This window comes from Oncorhynchus mykiss, unplaced genomic scaffold, assembly GCF_013265735.2.
Source record: "Oncorhynchus mykiss isolate Arlee unplaced genomic scaffold, USDA_OmykA_1.1 un_scaffold_182, whole genome shotgun sequence".
Taxonomy (NCBI): Eukaryota; Metazoa; Chordata; class Actinopteri; order Salmoniformes; family Salmonidae; genus Oncorhynchus; species Oncorhynchus mykiss.
In genome coordinates, this window is record NW_023493672.1 from 140,882 (window position 1) to 157,500 (window position 16,619).

Below are 16,619 nucleotides of genomic sequence, written 5' to 3' on the forward strand. Positions count from 1 at the left end.
ATGTTGTGGGTGACAGCAGCCTACTGTAGATGTTGTGGGTGACAGTAGTCTACTGTAGATGTCTGGGTGACAGCAGTCTACTGTAGATATCTGGGTGACAGCAGTCTACTGTAGATATCTGGGTGACAGCAGCCTACTGTAGATGTTGTGGGTGACAGTCTACTGTATATGTCTGGGTGACAGTAGTCTACTGTAGATGTTGTGTGTGACAGCAGTCTACTGTAGCTGTCTGGGTGACAGCAGTCTACTGTAGATGTTGTGGGTGACAGCCTACTGTAGATGTGTGGGTGACAGCAGTCTACTGTAGATGTTGTGGGTGACAGTCTACTATAGATGTCTGGGTGACAGAAGTCTAAAATAGATGTTGTGGGTGACAGTCTACTGTAGATGTCTGGCTGACAGCAGTCTACTGTAGATGTTGTGGGTGACAGCAGCCTACCGTAGATGTGTGGGTGACAGCAGTCTACTGCAGGTGTTGTGGGTGACAGCAGCCTACTGTAGATGTTTGGGTGACAGCTGTCTACTGTAGATGTTGTGGGTGACAATAGTCTACTGTAGATGTCTGGGTGACAGCAGTCTACTGTAGATGTCTGGGTGACAGCAGTCTACTGTAGATGTCTGGGTGACAGCAGTCTACTGTAGATGTTGTGGGTGACAGCAGCCTACTGTAGATGTTGTGGGTGACAGCAGTCTACTGTAGATGTCTGGGTGACAGTCTACTGTAGATGTCTGGCTGACAGCAGTCTACTGTAGATGTTGTGGGTGACAGTAGTCTACTGTAGATGTTGTGGGTGACAGTCTACTGTAGATGTCTGGGTGACAGCAGCCTACTGTAGATGTTGTGGGTGACAGCAGTCTACTGTAGATGTTGTGGGTGACAGCAGTCCACTGTAAATGTTGTGGGTGACAGCAGTCTACTGTAGATGTTGTGGGTGACAGCAGTCCACTGTAAATGTTGTGGGTGACAGCAGTCTAAAATAGATGTTGTGGGTGACAGTCTACTGTAGATGTCTGGGTGACAGCAGCCTACTGTAGATGTTGTGGGTGACAGTCTACTGTAGCTGTTGTGGGTGACAGCAGTCTACTGTAGATGTTGTGGGTGACAGTAGTCTACTGTAGATGTTGTGGGTGACAGCAGTCTACTGTAGATGTTGTGGGTGACAGCAGTCCACTGTAAATGTTGTGGGTGACAGCAGTCTACTGTAGATGCTGTGGGTGACATCAGTCTACTGCAGATGTTGTGGGTGACAGTCTACTGTATATGTCTGGGTGACAGCAGTCTACTGTAGATGTTGTGGGTGACCGTCTACTGTAGATGTTGTGGGTGACAGTCTACTGTATATGTTGTGGGTGACAGCAGTCTACTGTAGATGTTGTGGGTGACAGTCTACTGTAGATGTTGTGGGTGACAGTCTACTCTATATGTTGTGGGTGACAGCAGTCTACTGTAGATGTTGTGGGTGACAGTCTACTGTAGATGTTGTGGGTGACAGTCTACTGTATATGTCTGGGTGACAGCAGTCTACTGTAGATGTTGTGGGTGACAGTCTACTGTATATGTCTGGGTGACAGCAGTCTACTGTAGATGTTGTGGGTGACAGCAGTCTACTGTAGATGTTGTGGGTGACAGTCTACTGTGTATGTCTGGGTGACAGCAGTCTACTGTAGATGTTGTGGGTGACAGTAGTCTACTGTAGATGTTGTGGGTGACAGCAGTCTACTGTAGATGTTGTGGGTGACAGCAGTCCACTGTAAATGTTGTGGGTGACAGCAGTCTACTGTAGATGCTGTGGGTGACATCAGTCTACTGCAGATGTTGTGGGTGACAGTCTACTGTATATGTCTGGGTGACAGCAGTCTACTGTAGATGTTGTGGGTGACCGTCTACTGTAGATGTTGTGGGTGACAGTCTACTGTATATGTTGTGGGTGACAGCAGTCTACTGTAGATGTTGTGGGTGACAGTCTACTGTAGATGTTGTGGGTGACAGTCTACTCTATATGTTGTGGGTGACAGCAGTCTACTGTAGATATCTGGGTGACATATCTGTCCTCCATCCGGTCCAAACCTCTCCTCAGGACTCCCAGCTGTTCCAAACCTCTCCTCAGGAATCCCAGCTGTTCCAAACCTCTCCTCAGGAATCCCAGCTGTTCCAAACCTCTCCTCAGGACTCCCAGCTGTTCCAAACCTCTCCTCAGGAATCCCAGCTGTTCCAAACCTCTCCTCAGGACTCCCAGCTGTTCCAAACCTCTCCTCAGGACTCCCAGCCATTCTCTACCCTCTCCTAAGGACTCCCAGCCATTCTCTACCCTCTCCTCAGGACTCCCAGCCATTCTCTACCCTCTCCTCAGGACTCCCAGCCATTATCTACCCCCTCCTCAGGACTCCCAGCCATTATCTACCCTCTCCTCAGGACTCCCAGCCATTCTCTACCCTCTCCCCAGGACTCCCAGCCATTCTCTACCCTCTCCTCAGGACTCCCAGCCATTCCAAACCTCTCCTCAGGACTCTCAGCCATTCCAAACCTCTCCTCAGGAATCACAGCCATTCCAAACCTCTCCTCAGGACTCCCAGCCATTCCAAACCTCTCCTCAGGACTCCCAGCCATTCCAAACCTCTCCTCAGGACTCCCAGCCATTCCAAATCTCTCCTCAGGACTCCCAGCCATTCCAAACCTCTCCTCAGGACTCCCAGACATCCCAAACCTCTCCTCAGGACTCCCAGCCATTCCAAACCTCTCCTCAGGACTCCCAGCCGTTCTCAACCCTCTCCTCAGGACTCCCAGCCATTCCAAACCTCTCCCCAGGACTCCCAGCCATTCTCTACCCTCTTCTCAGGAACCCCCAGCCCTTCCATGTGTTTGATCTATTCCAGAACTAGGACCTGATTCAACTAATCATCAAGTCCTTGACTAGGTGAATCATGTGAGATAGTTCAGGGGCTTTAACAACACACTGAAACATCTGGGAGTCCCTGAGGAGAGGTTTATCTATAATAATATATCTATGGTACTGATGGAGTCCCTGAGGAGAGGTTTATCTATAATAATATATCTATGGTACTGATGGGGTCCCTGAGGAGAGGTTTATCTATAATAATATATCTATGGTACTGATGGAGTCCCTGAGGAGAGGTTTATCTATAATAATATATCTATGGTACTGATGGGGTCCCTGAGGAGAGGTGTATCTATAATAATATAGCTATGGTACTGATGGGGTACCTGAGGAGAGGTTTATCTATAATAATATATCTATGGTACTGATGGAGTCCCTGGGGAGAGGTGTATCTATAATAATATAGCTATGGTACTGATGGAGTCCCTGAGGAGAGGTTTATCTATAATAATATAGCTATGGTACTGATGGAGTCCCTGAGGAGAGGTGTATCTATAATAATATAGCTATGGTACTGATGGAGTCCCTGAGGAGAGGTGTATCTATAATAATATAGCTATGGTACTGATGGAGTCCCTGAGGAGAGATGTATCTATAATAATATATCTATGGTACTGATGGAGTCCCGGAGGAGAGGTGTATCTATAATAATATAGCTATGGTACTGATGGGGTCCCTGAGGAGAGGTTTATCTATAATAATATATCTATGGTACTGATGGAGTCCCTGGGGAGAGGTGTATCTATAATAATATATCTATGGTACTGATGGAGTCCCTGGGGAGAGGTTTATCTATAATAATATAGCTATGGTACTGATGGAGTCCCTGAGGAGAGGTGTATCTATAATAATATATCTATGGTACTGATGGGGTCCCTGAGGAGAGGTTGATCTATAATAATATATCTATGGTACTGATGGGGTCCCTGAGGAGAGGTGTATCTATAATAATATATCTATGGTACTGATAGAGTCCCTGAGGAGAGGTGTATCTATAATAATATATCTATGGTACTGATGGAGTCCCTGAGGAGAGGTGTATCTATAATAATATATCTATGGTACTGATGGAGTCCCTGAGGAGAGGTTTGAGTAGCACTGTACTACAATAACTATTTCTATCCTCTCTTTTATGTCCTATACAAATGTTTTTGTCAATGGACACATCCAATCAATGGACACATCCAATCAATGGACACATCCAATCAATGGACACATCCAATCAATGGACAATTTCAAATAAATATCTGCTGTTTACGGAAGAAATGTCTTTGATTGTTTAAAGTTGGCTGCTACCGTAAGACCCTCCCCCCTCACCTGTATCTGTCTATGAAGCTGCCGTTGATATAGTCTGAACCCCTCCCCCCTCACCTGTATCTGTCTATGAAGCTGCCGTTGATATAGTCTGAACCCCTCCCTCCTCACCTGTATCTGTCTATGAAGCTGCCGTTGATATAGTCTGAACCCCTCCCCCCTCACCTGTATCCGTCTATGAAGCTGCCGTTGATATAGTCTGAACCCCTCCCCCCTCACCTGTATCTGTCTATGAAGCTGCCGTTGATGTAGTCTGACCCCCTCCCTCCTCACCGGTATCCGTCTATGAAGCTGCCGTTGATATAGTCTGAACCCCTCCCCCCTCACCTGTATCTGTCTATGAAGCTGCCGTTGATGTAGTCTGACCCCCTCCCTCCTCACCGGTATCCGTCTATGAAGCTGCCGTTGATGTAGTCTGACCCCCTCCCTCCTCACCTGTATCTGTCTATGAAGCTGCCGTTGATGTAGTCTGACCCCCTCCCTCCTCACCTGTATCTGTCTATGAAGCTGCCGTTGGTGTAGTCTGACCCCCTCCCTCCTCACCTGTATCTGTCTATGAAGCTGCCGTTGATGTAGTCTGAACCCCTCCCCCCTCACCTGTATCTGTCTATGAAGCTGCCGTTGATGTAGTCTGACCCCCTCCCTCCTCACCTGTATCTGTCTATGAAGCTGCCGTTGATGTAGTCTGACCCCCTCCCTCCTCACCTGTATCTGTCTATGAAGCTGCCGTTGATGTAGTCTGACCCCCTCCCTCCTCACCTGTATCTGTCTATGAAGCTGCCGTTGGTGTAGTCTGCCCCCCTCCCTCCTCACCTGTATCTGTCTATGAAGCTGTCGTTGATGTAGTCTGACCCCCTCCCTCCTCACCTGTATCTGTCTATGAAGCTGCCGTTGATGTAGTCTGACCCCCTCCCTCCCCTCACCTGTATCCGTCTATGAAGCTGCCGTTGATGTAGTCTGACCCCCTCCCCCCTCACCTGTATCTGTCTATGATGCTGCCGTTGATGTAGTCTGACCCCCTCCCTCCTCACCTGTATCTGTCTATGAAGCTGCCGTTGGTGTAGTCTGCCCCCCTCCCTCCTCACCTGTATCTGTCTATGAAGCTGTCGTTGATGTAGTCTGACCCCCTCCCTCCTCACCTGTATCCGTCTATGAAGCTGCCGTTGATGTAGTCTGACCCCCTCCCTCCCCTCACCTGTATCCGTCTATGAAGCTGCCGTTGATGTAGTCTGACCCCCTCCCCCCTCACCTGTATCTGTCTATGATGCTGCCGTTGATGTAGTCTGACCCCCTCCCTCCTCACCTGTATCCGTCTATGAAGCTGCCGTTGATGTAGTCTGAACCCCTCCCTCCCCTCACCTGTATCCGTCTATGAAGCTGCCGTTGATGTAGTCTGACCCCCTCCCCCCTCACCTGTATCTGTCTATGATGCTGCCGTTGATGTAGTCTGACCCCCTCCCTCCTCACCTGTATCTGTCTATGAAGCTGCCGTTGATGTAGTCTGACCCCCTCCCTCCTCACCTGTATCTGTCTATGAAGCTGCCGTTGATGTAGTCTGACCCCCTCCCTCCTCACCTGTATCTGTCTATGATGCTGCCGTTGATGTAGTCTGACCCCCTCCCTCCTCACCTGTATCCGTCTATGAAGCTGCCGTTGATGTAGTCTGAACCCCTCCCTCCCCTCACCTGTATCCGTCTATGAAGCTGCCGTTGATGTAGTCTGACCCCCTCCCCCCTCACCTGTATCTGTCTATGATGCTGCCGTTGATGTAGTCTGACCCCCTCCCTCCTCACCTGTATCTGTCTATGAAGCTGCCGTTGATGTAGTCTGACCCCCTCCCTCCTCACCTGTATCTGTCTATGAAGCTGCCGTTGATGTAGTCTGACGCCCTCCCTCCTCACCTGTATCTGTCTATGAAGCTGTCGTTGATATAGTCTGAACCCCTCCCCCCCTCACCTGTATCCGTCTATGAAGCTGCCGTTGATGTAGTCTGAACCCCTCCCCCCTCACCTGTATCTGTCTATGAAGCTGCCGTTGATGTAGTCTGACCCCCTCCCTCCTCACCTGTATCTGTCTATGAAGCTGCCGTTGATATAGTCTGAACCCCTCCCCCCCTCACCTGTATCCGTCTATGAAGCTGCCGTTGATGTAGTCTGAACCCCTCCCCCCTCACCTGTATCTGTCTATGAAGCTGCCGTTGATGTAGTCTGACCCCCTCCCCCCTCACCTGTATCTGTCTATGAAGCTGCCGTTGATGTAGTCTGACCCCCTCCCTCCTCACCTGTATCTGTCTATGAAGCTGCCGTTGATGTAGTCTGACCCCCTCCCTCCTCACCTGTATCTGTCTATGAAGCTGCCGTTGATGTAGTCTGACCCCCTCCCTCCTCACCTGTATCTGTCTATGATGCTGCCGTTGATGTAGTCTGACCCCCTCCCTCCTCACCTGTATCCGTCTATGAAGCTGCCGTTGATGTAGTCTGAACCCCTCCCTCCCCTCACCTGTATCCGTCTATGAAGCTGCCGTTGATGTAGTCTGACCCCCTCCCCCCTCACCTGTATCTGTCTATGATGCTGCCGTTGATGTAGTCTGACCCCCTCCCTCCTCACCTGTATCTGTCTATGAAGCTGCCGTTGATGTAGTCTGACCCCCTCCCTCCTCACCTGTATCTGTCTATGAAGCTGCCGTTGGTGTAGTCTGCCCCCCTCCCTCCTCACCTGTATCTGTCTATGAAGCTGTCGTTGATGTAGTCTGACCCCCTCCCTCCTCACCTGTATCCGTCTATGAAGCTGCCGTTGATGTAGTCTGACCCCCTCCCTCCCCTCACCTGTATCCGTCTATGAAGCTGCCGTTGATGTAGTCTGACCCCCTCCCCCCTCACCTGTATCTGTCTATGATGCTGCCGTTGATGTAGTCTGACCCCCTCCCTCCTCACCTGTATCTGTCTATGAAGCTGCCGTTGGTGTAGTCTGCCCCCCTCCCTCCTCACCTGTATCTGTCTATGAAGCTGTCGTTGATGTAGTCTGACCCCCTCCCTCCTCACCTGTATCCGTCTATGAAGCTGCCGTTGATGTAGTCTGACCCCCTCCCTCCCCTCACCTGTATCCGTCTATGAAGCTGCCGTTGATGTAGTCTGACCCCCTCCCCCCTCACCTGTATCTGTCTATGATGCTGCCGTTGATGTAGTCTGACCCCCTCCCTCCTCACCTGTATCCGTCTATGAAGCTGCCGTTGATGTAGTCTGAACCCCTCCCTCCCCTCACCTGTATCCGTCTATGAAGCTGCCGTTGATGTAGTCTGACCCCCTCCCCCCTCACCTGTATCTGTCTATGATGCTGCCGTTGATGTAGTCTGACCCCCTCCCTCCTCACCTGTATCTGTCTATGAAGCTGCCGTTGATGTAGTCTGACCCCCTCCCTCCTCACCTGTATCTGTCTATGAAGCTGCCGTTGATGTAGTCTGACCCCCTCCCTCCTCACCTGTATCTGTCTATGATGCTGCCGTTGATGTAGTCTGACCCCCTCCCTCCTCACCTGTATCCGTCTATGAAGCTGCCGTTGATGTAGTCTGAACCCCTCCCTCCCCTCACCTGTATCCGTCTATGAAGCTGCCGTTGATGTAGTCTGACCCCCTCCCCCCTCACCTGTATCTGTCTATGATGCTGCCGTTGATGTAGTCTGACCCCCTCCCTCCTCACCTGTATCTGTCTATGAAGCTGCCGTTGATGTAGTCTGACCCCCTCCCTCCTCACCTGTATCTGTCTATGAAGCTGCCGTTGATGTAGTCTGACGCCCTCCCTCCTCACCTGTATCTGTCTATGAAGCTGCCGTTGATATAGTCTGAACCCCTCCCCCCCTCACCTGTATCCGTCTATGAAGCTGCCGTTGATGTAGTCTGAACCCCTCCTCCCTCACCTGTATCTGTCTATGAAGCTGCCGTTGATGTAGTCTGACCCCCTCCCTCCTCACCTGTATCTGTCTATGAAGCTGCCGTTGATATAGTCTGAACCCCTCCCCCCCTCACCTGTATCCGTCTATGAAGCTGCCGTTGATGTAGTCTGAACCCCTCCCCCCTCACCTGTATCTGTCTATGAAGCTGCCGTTGATGTAGTCTGACCCCCTCCCCCCTCACCTGTATCTGTCTATGAAGCTGCCGTTGATGTAGTCTGACCCCCTCCCTCCTCACCTGTATCTGTCTATGAAGCTGCCGTTGATGTAGTCTGACCCCCTCCCTCCTCACCTGTATCTGTCTATGAAGCTGCCGTTGATGTAGTCTGACCCCCTCCCTCCTCACCTGTATCTGTCTATGATGCTGCCGTTGATGTAGTCTGACCCCCTCCCTCCTCACCTGTATCCGTCTATGAAGCTGCCGTTGATGTAGTCTGAACCCCTCCCTCCCCTCACCTGTATCCGTCTATGAAGCTGCCGTTGATGTAGTCTGACCCCCTCCCCCCTCACCTGTATCTGTCTATGATGCTGCCGTTGATGTAGTCTGACCCCCTCCCTCCTCACCTGTATCTGTCTATGAAGCTGCCGTTGATGTAGTCTGACCCCCTCCCTCCTCACCTGTATCTGTCTATGAAGCTGCCGTTGATGTAGTCTGACCCCCTCCCTCCTCACCTGTATCTGTCTATGAAGCTGCCGTTGATATAGTCTGAACCCCTCCCCCCCTCACCTGTATCCGTCTATGAAGCTGCCGTTGATGTAGTCTGAACCCCTCCCCCCTCACCTGTATCTGTCTATGAAGCTGCCGTTGATGTAGTCTGACCCCCTCCCTCCTCACCTGTATCTGTCTATGAAGCTGCCGTTGATATAGTCTGAACCCCTCCCCCCCTCACCTGTATCCGTCTATGAAGCTGCCGTTGATGTAGTCTGAACCCCTCCCTCCTCACCTGTATCTGTCTATGAAGCTGCCGTTGATGTAGTCTGACCCCCTCCCCCCTCACCTGTATCTGTCTATGAAGCTGCCGTTTATGTAGTCTGACCCCCTCTCTCCTCACCTGTATCCATCTATGAAGCTGCCGTTGATGTAGTCTGACCCCCTCCCTCCTCACCTGTATCTGTCTATGAAGCTGCCGTTGATGTAGTCTAACCCCCTCCCTCCTCACCTGTATCCGTCTATGAAGCTGCCGTTGATGTAGTCTAACCCCCTCCCTCCTCACCTGTATCTGTCTATGAAGCTGCCGTTGATGTAGTCTAACCCCCTCCCTCCTCACCTGTATCCGTCTATGAAGCTGGCGTTGATGTAGTCTGACCCCTCCACTCCTCTGATTGGCTGCAGACAGACCCTGGTGGTCTCGTAGGGCATGATGTTCACCAGACGGTTCTTGAACTTGTTACACGGCAGGTTGGCACTGACAAACCTGGAGGTGTGGGCCTTCGCACTGGCCAACCGCTATGGAGGGGGAGGGCAGATGACATAGGGTGTTATAATGTGACATAGCATTACATATTGTATCACGAGATATGACATGCGAGGAGAAGGGAAGTGTGGGCCTTCACATTGGTCAAGCACTACGAAGGGGAGGGTGGTGACATAGGGTGTTATAATGTGACATAGCATTACATATTGTATCACGAGACACACACACACACACACACACACACACACACACACACACACACACACACACACACACACACACACACACACACTACACACACACACACACACACAGTCTGGCCGTTGCTTGACTCGGGTGAGAAAGAACAACAGCTCATTAGAGAGGGACAGAGAGGGAACTACAGGAAGTCGATGGAACACTGAGCTCTCACCAGGGCCGGCGGTCAGAAGGGAATCAGTTGGACGGGCATTTCATTTCCACAAGGGGAAACGGAACCTCCTATTGTCCTACACGTTTCTTTACAGGTTTTTTGAGAGGAAAGTACATGTCATTTAATTGGAGAAATGGATGGACCTTTTAATGTGGCATGAACACAACAAGTCATGATGTTTCCATCGGGCCGAGAAAAGAGTACGTACGACATGTCACTGTGTTAACATGTTATACCCTTCTTGACCACACAGCATCAGATACATGGTCTACACATACTGAGACATAGGGGGCGCTGTTTCACTGTCCACACAGCATCAGATACATGGTCTACACGTACTGAGACAGAGGGGGCGCTGTTTCACTGTCCACACAGCATCAGATACATGGTCTACACGTACTGAGACAGAGGGGGCGCTGTTTCACTGTCCACACAGCATCAGATACATGGTCTACACATACTGAGACAGAGGGGGCGCTGTTTCACTGTCCACACAGCATCAGATACATGGTCTACACGTACTGAGACAGAGGGGGCGCTGTTTCACTGTCCACACAGCATCAGATACATGGTCTACACATACTGAGACAGAGGGGGCGCTGTTTCACTGTCCACACAGCATCAGATACATGGTCTACACATACTGAGACAGAGGGGGCGCTGTTTCACTGTCCACACAGCATCAGATACATGGTCTACACATACTGAGACAGAGGGGGCGCTGTTTCACTGTCCACACAGCATCAGATACATGGTCTACACATACTGAGACAGAGGGGGCGCTGTTTCACTGTCCACACAGCATCAGATACATGGTCTACACATACTGAGACAGAGGGGGCGCTGTTTCACTGTCCACACAGCATCAGATACATGGTCTACACATACTGAGACAGAGGGGGCGCTGTTTCACTGTCCACACAGCATCAGATACATGGTCTACACATACTGAGACAGAGGGGGCGCTGTTTCACTGTCCACACAGCATCAGATACATGGTCTACACATACTGAGACAGAGGGGGCGCTGTTTCACTGTCCACACAGCATCAGATACATGGTCTACACGTACTGAGACAGAGGGGGCGCTGTTTCACTGTCCACACAGCATCAGATACATGGTCTACACGTACTGAGACAGAGGGGGCGCTGTTTCACTGTCCACACAGCATCAGATACATGGTCTACACGTACTGAGACAGAGGGGGCGCTGTTTCACTGTCCACACAGCATCAGATACATGGTCTACACGTACTGAGACAGAGGGGGCGCTGTTTCACTGTCCACACAGCATCAGATACATGGTCTACACGTACTGAGACAGAGGGGGCGCTGTTTCACTGTCCACACAGCATCAGATACATGGTCTACACGTACTGAGACAGAGGGGGCGCTGTTTCACTGTCCACACAGCATCAGATACATGGTCTACACGTACTGAGACAGAGGGGGCGCTGTTTCACTGTCCACACAGCATCAGATACATGGTCTACACATACTGAGACAGAGAAGTGCTGTTTCACTGTCCAGATAGTATCAGATACATGGTCTACACATACTGAGACAGAGAGGTGCTGTTTCACTGACCAGACAGCATCATATACATGGTCTACACATACTGAGACAGAGGGGGCGCTGTTTCACTGTCCAGACAGCATCAGATACATGGTCTACACATACTGAGACAGAGGGGGCGCTGTTTCACTGTCCAGACAGCATCAGATACATGGTCTACACATACTGAGACAGAGAGGTGCTGTTTCACTGTCCACACAGCATCAGATACATGGTCTACACATACTGAGACAGAGGGGGCGCTGTTTCACTGTCCACACAGCATCAGATACATGGTCTACACATACTGAGACAGAGGGGGCGCTGTTTCACTGTCCAGACAGCATCAGATACATGGTCTACACATACTGAGACAGAGAGGTGCTGTTTCACTGTCCACACAGCATCAGATACATGGTCTACACATACTGAGACAGAGGGGGCGCTGTTTCACTGTCCACACAGCATCAGATACATGGTCTACACATACTGAGACAGAGGGGGCGCTGTTTCACTGTCCAGACAGCATCAGATACATGGTCTACACATACTGAGACAGAGAGGTGCTGTTTCACTGTCCACACAGCATCAGATACATGGTCTACACATACTGAGACAGAGGGGGCGCTGTTTCACTGTCCACACAGCATCAGATACATGGTCTACACATACTGAGACAGAGGGGGCGCTGTTTCACTGTCCAGACAGCATCAGATACATGGTCTACACATACTGAGACAGAGAGGTGCTGTTTCACTGTCCACACAGCATCAGATACATGGTCTACACATACTGAGACAGAGGGGGCGCTGTTTCACTGTCCAGACAGCATCAGATACATGGTCTACACATACTGAGACAGCATCAGATACATGGTCTACACATACTGAGACAGAGAGGTGCTGTTTCACTGTCCACACAGCATCAGATACATGGTCTACACATACTGAGACAGAGGGGGCGCTGTTTCACTGTCCACACAGCATCAGATACATGGTCTACACATACTGAGACAGAGAGGTGCTGTTTCACTGTCCACACAGCATCAGATACATGGTCTACACATACTGAGACAGAGGGGGCGCTGTTTCACTGTCCAGACAGCATCAGATACATGGTCTACACATACTGAGACAGAGGGGGCGCTGTTTCACTGTCCACACAGCATCAGATACATGGTCTACACATACTGAGACAGAGGGGGCGCTGTTTCACTGTCCAGACAGCATCAGATACATGGTCTACACATACTGAGACAGAGGGGGCGCTGTGTCACTGTCCAGACAGCATCAGATACATGGTCTACACATACTGAGACAGAGGGGGCGCTGTTTCACTGTCCACACAGCATCAGATACATGGTCTACACATACTGAGACATCAGATACATGGTCTACACATACTGAGACATCAGATACATGATCTAGACATACTGAGACAGAGAGGTGCTGTTTCACTGTCCACACAGCATCAGATACATGGTCTACACATACTGAGACATCAGATACATGATCTAGACATACTGAGACAGAGAGGTGCTGTTTCACTGTCCACACAGCATCAGATACATGGTCTACACATACTGAGACAGAGAGGTGCTGTTTTGCTCTGACATTTTATCTGAAATTGATGACTCTTGCTGTCGCCGCACAAAATAAAGGATCAATATTTAAATATTTGATTTGAACCCGGGCAAGGAGGTACGCAGGCCCTGGATCTCACAGACACAACATTTATTTACCCCCTAGAACAGCACCACAGAACCCTAGAACCTTTAGAACGCACCTTGAACTCCAGTTCCGTGCCCGTGACGTTCTCCGCCGGTTCTATCTGGGTCAGTCTCTGGATGTAGGCGTGAAGGTTCCGCGCCGGAACCTCGGTGTTGCCGCAGGCGACGGCCTCCAGCAGCGCGTCGTGGATAAAGGCGTACTGATCCTCCGTCTGCACCATGTAGTTCCGCTGGGACCTAAAAGTTGAATGTTTCAATCAGGGTTCCTTTACTGGTAACACTGGTAAACACAGAGTCCTGGTTTCAGTTAGCATTTACTGGTAACACTGGTAATCACAGAGTCCTGGTTTCAGTTAGCATTTACTGGTAACACTGGTAATCACAGAGTCCTGGTTTCAGTTAGCATTTACTGGTAACACTGGTAGTCACAGAGTCCTGGTTTCAGTTAGCATTTACTGGTAACACTGGTAGTCACAGAGTCCTGGTTTTAGTCAGGGTTCCTTTACTGGTAACACTGGTAGTCACAGAGTCCTGGTTTCAGTCAGGGTTCCTTTACTGGTAACACTGGTAATCACAGAGTCCTGGTTTCAGTTAGCATTTACTGGTAACACTGGTAATCACAGAGTCCTGGTTTCAGTTAGCATTTACTGGTAACACTGGTAGTCACAGAGTCCTGGTTTTAGTTAGCATTTACTGGTAATCACAGAGTCCTGGTTTCAGTTAGCATTTACTGGTAATCACAGAGTCCTGGTTTCAGTTAGCATTTACTGGTAATCACAGAGTCCTGGTTTCAGTTAGCATTTACTGGTAACACTGGTAATCACAGAGTCCTGGTTTCAGTTAGCATTTACTGGTAACACTGGTAATCACAGAGTCCTGGTTTCAGTTAGCATTTACTGGTAATCACAGAGTCCTGGTTTCAGTTAGCATTTACTGGTAATCACAGAGTCCTGGTTTTAGTTAGCATTTACTGGTAATCACAGAGTCCTGGTTTTAGTTAGCATTTACTGGTAATCACAGAGTCCTGGTTTTAGTTAGCATTTACTGGTAATCACAGAGTCCTGGTTTTAGTTAGCATTTACTGGTAATCACAGAGTCCTGGTTTCAGTTAGCATTTACTGGTAATCACAGAGTCCTGGTTTCAGTTAGCATTTACTGGTAATCACAGAGTCCTGGTTTCAGTTAGCATTTACTGGTAATCACAGAGTCCTGGTTTCAGTTAGCATTTACTGGTAATCACAGAGTCCTGGTTTCAGTTAGCATTTACTGGTAATCACAGAGTCCTGGTTTCAGTTAGCATTTACTGGTAATCACAGAGTCCTGGTTTCAGTTAGCATTTACTGGTAATCACAGAGTCCTGGTTTCAGTTAGCATTTACTGGTAATCACAGAGTCCTGGTTTTAGTTAGCATTTACTGGTAATCACAGAGTCCTGGTTTCAGTTAGCATTTACTGGTAATCACAGAGTCCTGGTTTCAGTTAGCATTTACTGGTAATCACAGAGTCCTGGTTTCAGTTAGCATTTACTGGTAATCACAGAGTCCTGGTTTCAGTTAGCATTTACTGGTAATCACAGAGTCCTGGTTTCAGTTAGCATTTACTGGTAATCACAGAGTCCTGGTTTCAGTTAGCATTTACTGGTAATCACAGAGTCCTGGTTTCAGTTAGCATTTACTGAAAAGAGTCTGAAAAATATTATTAAAAAAAATCTTATAATATAATTAATATAATGTCTGTTCCTACAGTGGCAATTGGTTCAACTTTCTGAAAATTAACGCTTGTTGGATGATAGATCCCCCCCCCCCAAAAGAAGGGATTCAACCTCCCATTTACCTCATGAGGGTCACGTGACCGTAGATGTCAACTGTCTTCTCGTGTTTGATTCGCTCCACCATGGCGTCAATCACGATGAAACAACCAGTCCGGCCCACTCCAGCACTGAGAAAAGGGGGGGGGGGGGGGGGGGGGGGGGGGAACAAGAGACAGCTGTGATGTGACAGGGACTACAGTCCATTACAGATTACAAAGGAAGACCCAGCCGTGATGTGACAGGGACTACAGTCCATTACAGATTACAAAGGAAGACCCAGCTGTGATGTGACAAGGACTACAGTCCATTACAGATTACAAAGGAAGACCCAGGTGTGATGTGACAGGGACTACAGTCCATTACAGATTACAAAGGAAGAATCAGCTGTGATGTGACAGGGACTACAGTCCATTACAGATTACAAAGGAAGACCCAGCTGTGATGTGACAGGGACTACAGTCCATTACAGATTACAAAGGAAGACCCAGCCGTGATGTGACAAGGACTACAGTCCATTACAGATTACAAAGGAAGACCCAGGTGTGATGTGACAGGGACTACAGTCCATTACAGATTACAAAGGAAGACCCAGTTGTGATGTGACAGGGACTACAGTCCATTACAGATTACAAAGGAAGACCCAGCTGTGATGTGACAAGGACTACAGTCCATTACAGATTACAAAGGAAGACCCAGGTGTGATGTGACAGGGACTACAGTCCATTACAGATTACAAAGGAAGAACCAGCTGTGATGTGACAGGGACTACAGTCCATTACAGATTACAAAGGAAGACCCAGCTGTGATGTGACAGGGACTACAGTCCATTACAGATTACAAAGGAAGACCCAGCCGTGATGTGACAAGGACTACAGTCCATTACAGATTACAAAGGAAGACCCAGGTGTGATGTGACAGGGACTACAGTCCATTACAGATTACAAAGGAAGACCCAGCTGTGATGTGACAGGGACTACAGTCCATTACAGATTACAAAGGAAGACCCAGGTGTGATGTGACAGGGACTACAGTCCATTACAGATTACAAAGGAAGAACCAGCTGTGATGTGACAGGGACTACAGTCCATTACAGATTACAAAGGAAGACCCAGCTGTGATGTGACAGGGACTACAGTCCATTACAGATTACAAAGGAAGACCCAGCTGTGGCCTGCCCAACCATGCCTCTTTTCTAGACAAACTCAACTCATTTTATGCTTCGACAACCACAACAACACTGTACCGTGCGTGAGGGCCTGTCATGCCAAATAGTGTCCCGCTCTACGTCACAATGGGATTCCATAAACTATTAGTGTTTTAGCAACAGCCCTAGCAACAGAAGTTAGAACTCATAGAATCCGATTGTGACGTAGAGGGGGACACTATTTGGCATGACATGCCCCCGCCGAACCAGAAGACTGGGTGATCTCTCTCTCCGAATCCAGACGTGAGCAAGGTCAACGCTCACAAGACTGGACTGTATTCCAGGGCGCGTTCTCAGAGCATGTGCAGATCAACCTCTCCTTGTCCCAGTCTGTCAGAGCA

At 49.3% G+C, this 16,619-nt stretch overlaps 1 protein-coding gene across 1 annotated transcript in view; it reads right to left on the reverse strand.

Moving 5' to 3' along the window:
- The window catches only part of LOC110519864 (receptor-type tyrosine-protein phosphatase delta-like), a 279,764-nt gene that overhangs the window by 17,484 nt on the left and 245,661 nt on the right, over positions 1 to 16,619 (reverse strand). Inside the window, exons 36-38 of the mRNA XM_036972586.1 lie at positions 15,098 to 15,202; positions 13,322 to 13,502; positions 9,425 to 9,603 (exon numbers count right to left, since the gene is read on the reverse strand). Of these exons, the coding sequence (XP_036828481.1) occupies positions 9,425 to 9,603; positions 13,322 to 13,502; positions 15,098 to 15,202 (465 nt within the window). The remainder of the gene's footprint in view (positions 1 to 9,424; positions 9,604 to 13,321; positions 13,503 to 15,097; positions 15,203 to 16,619) is intronic.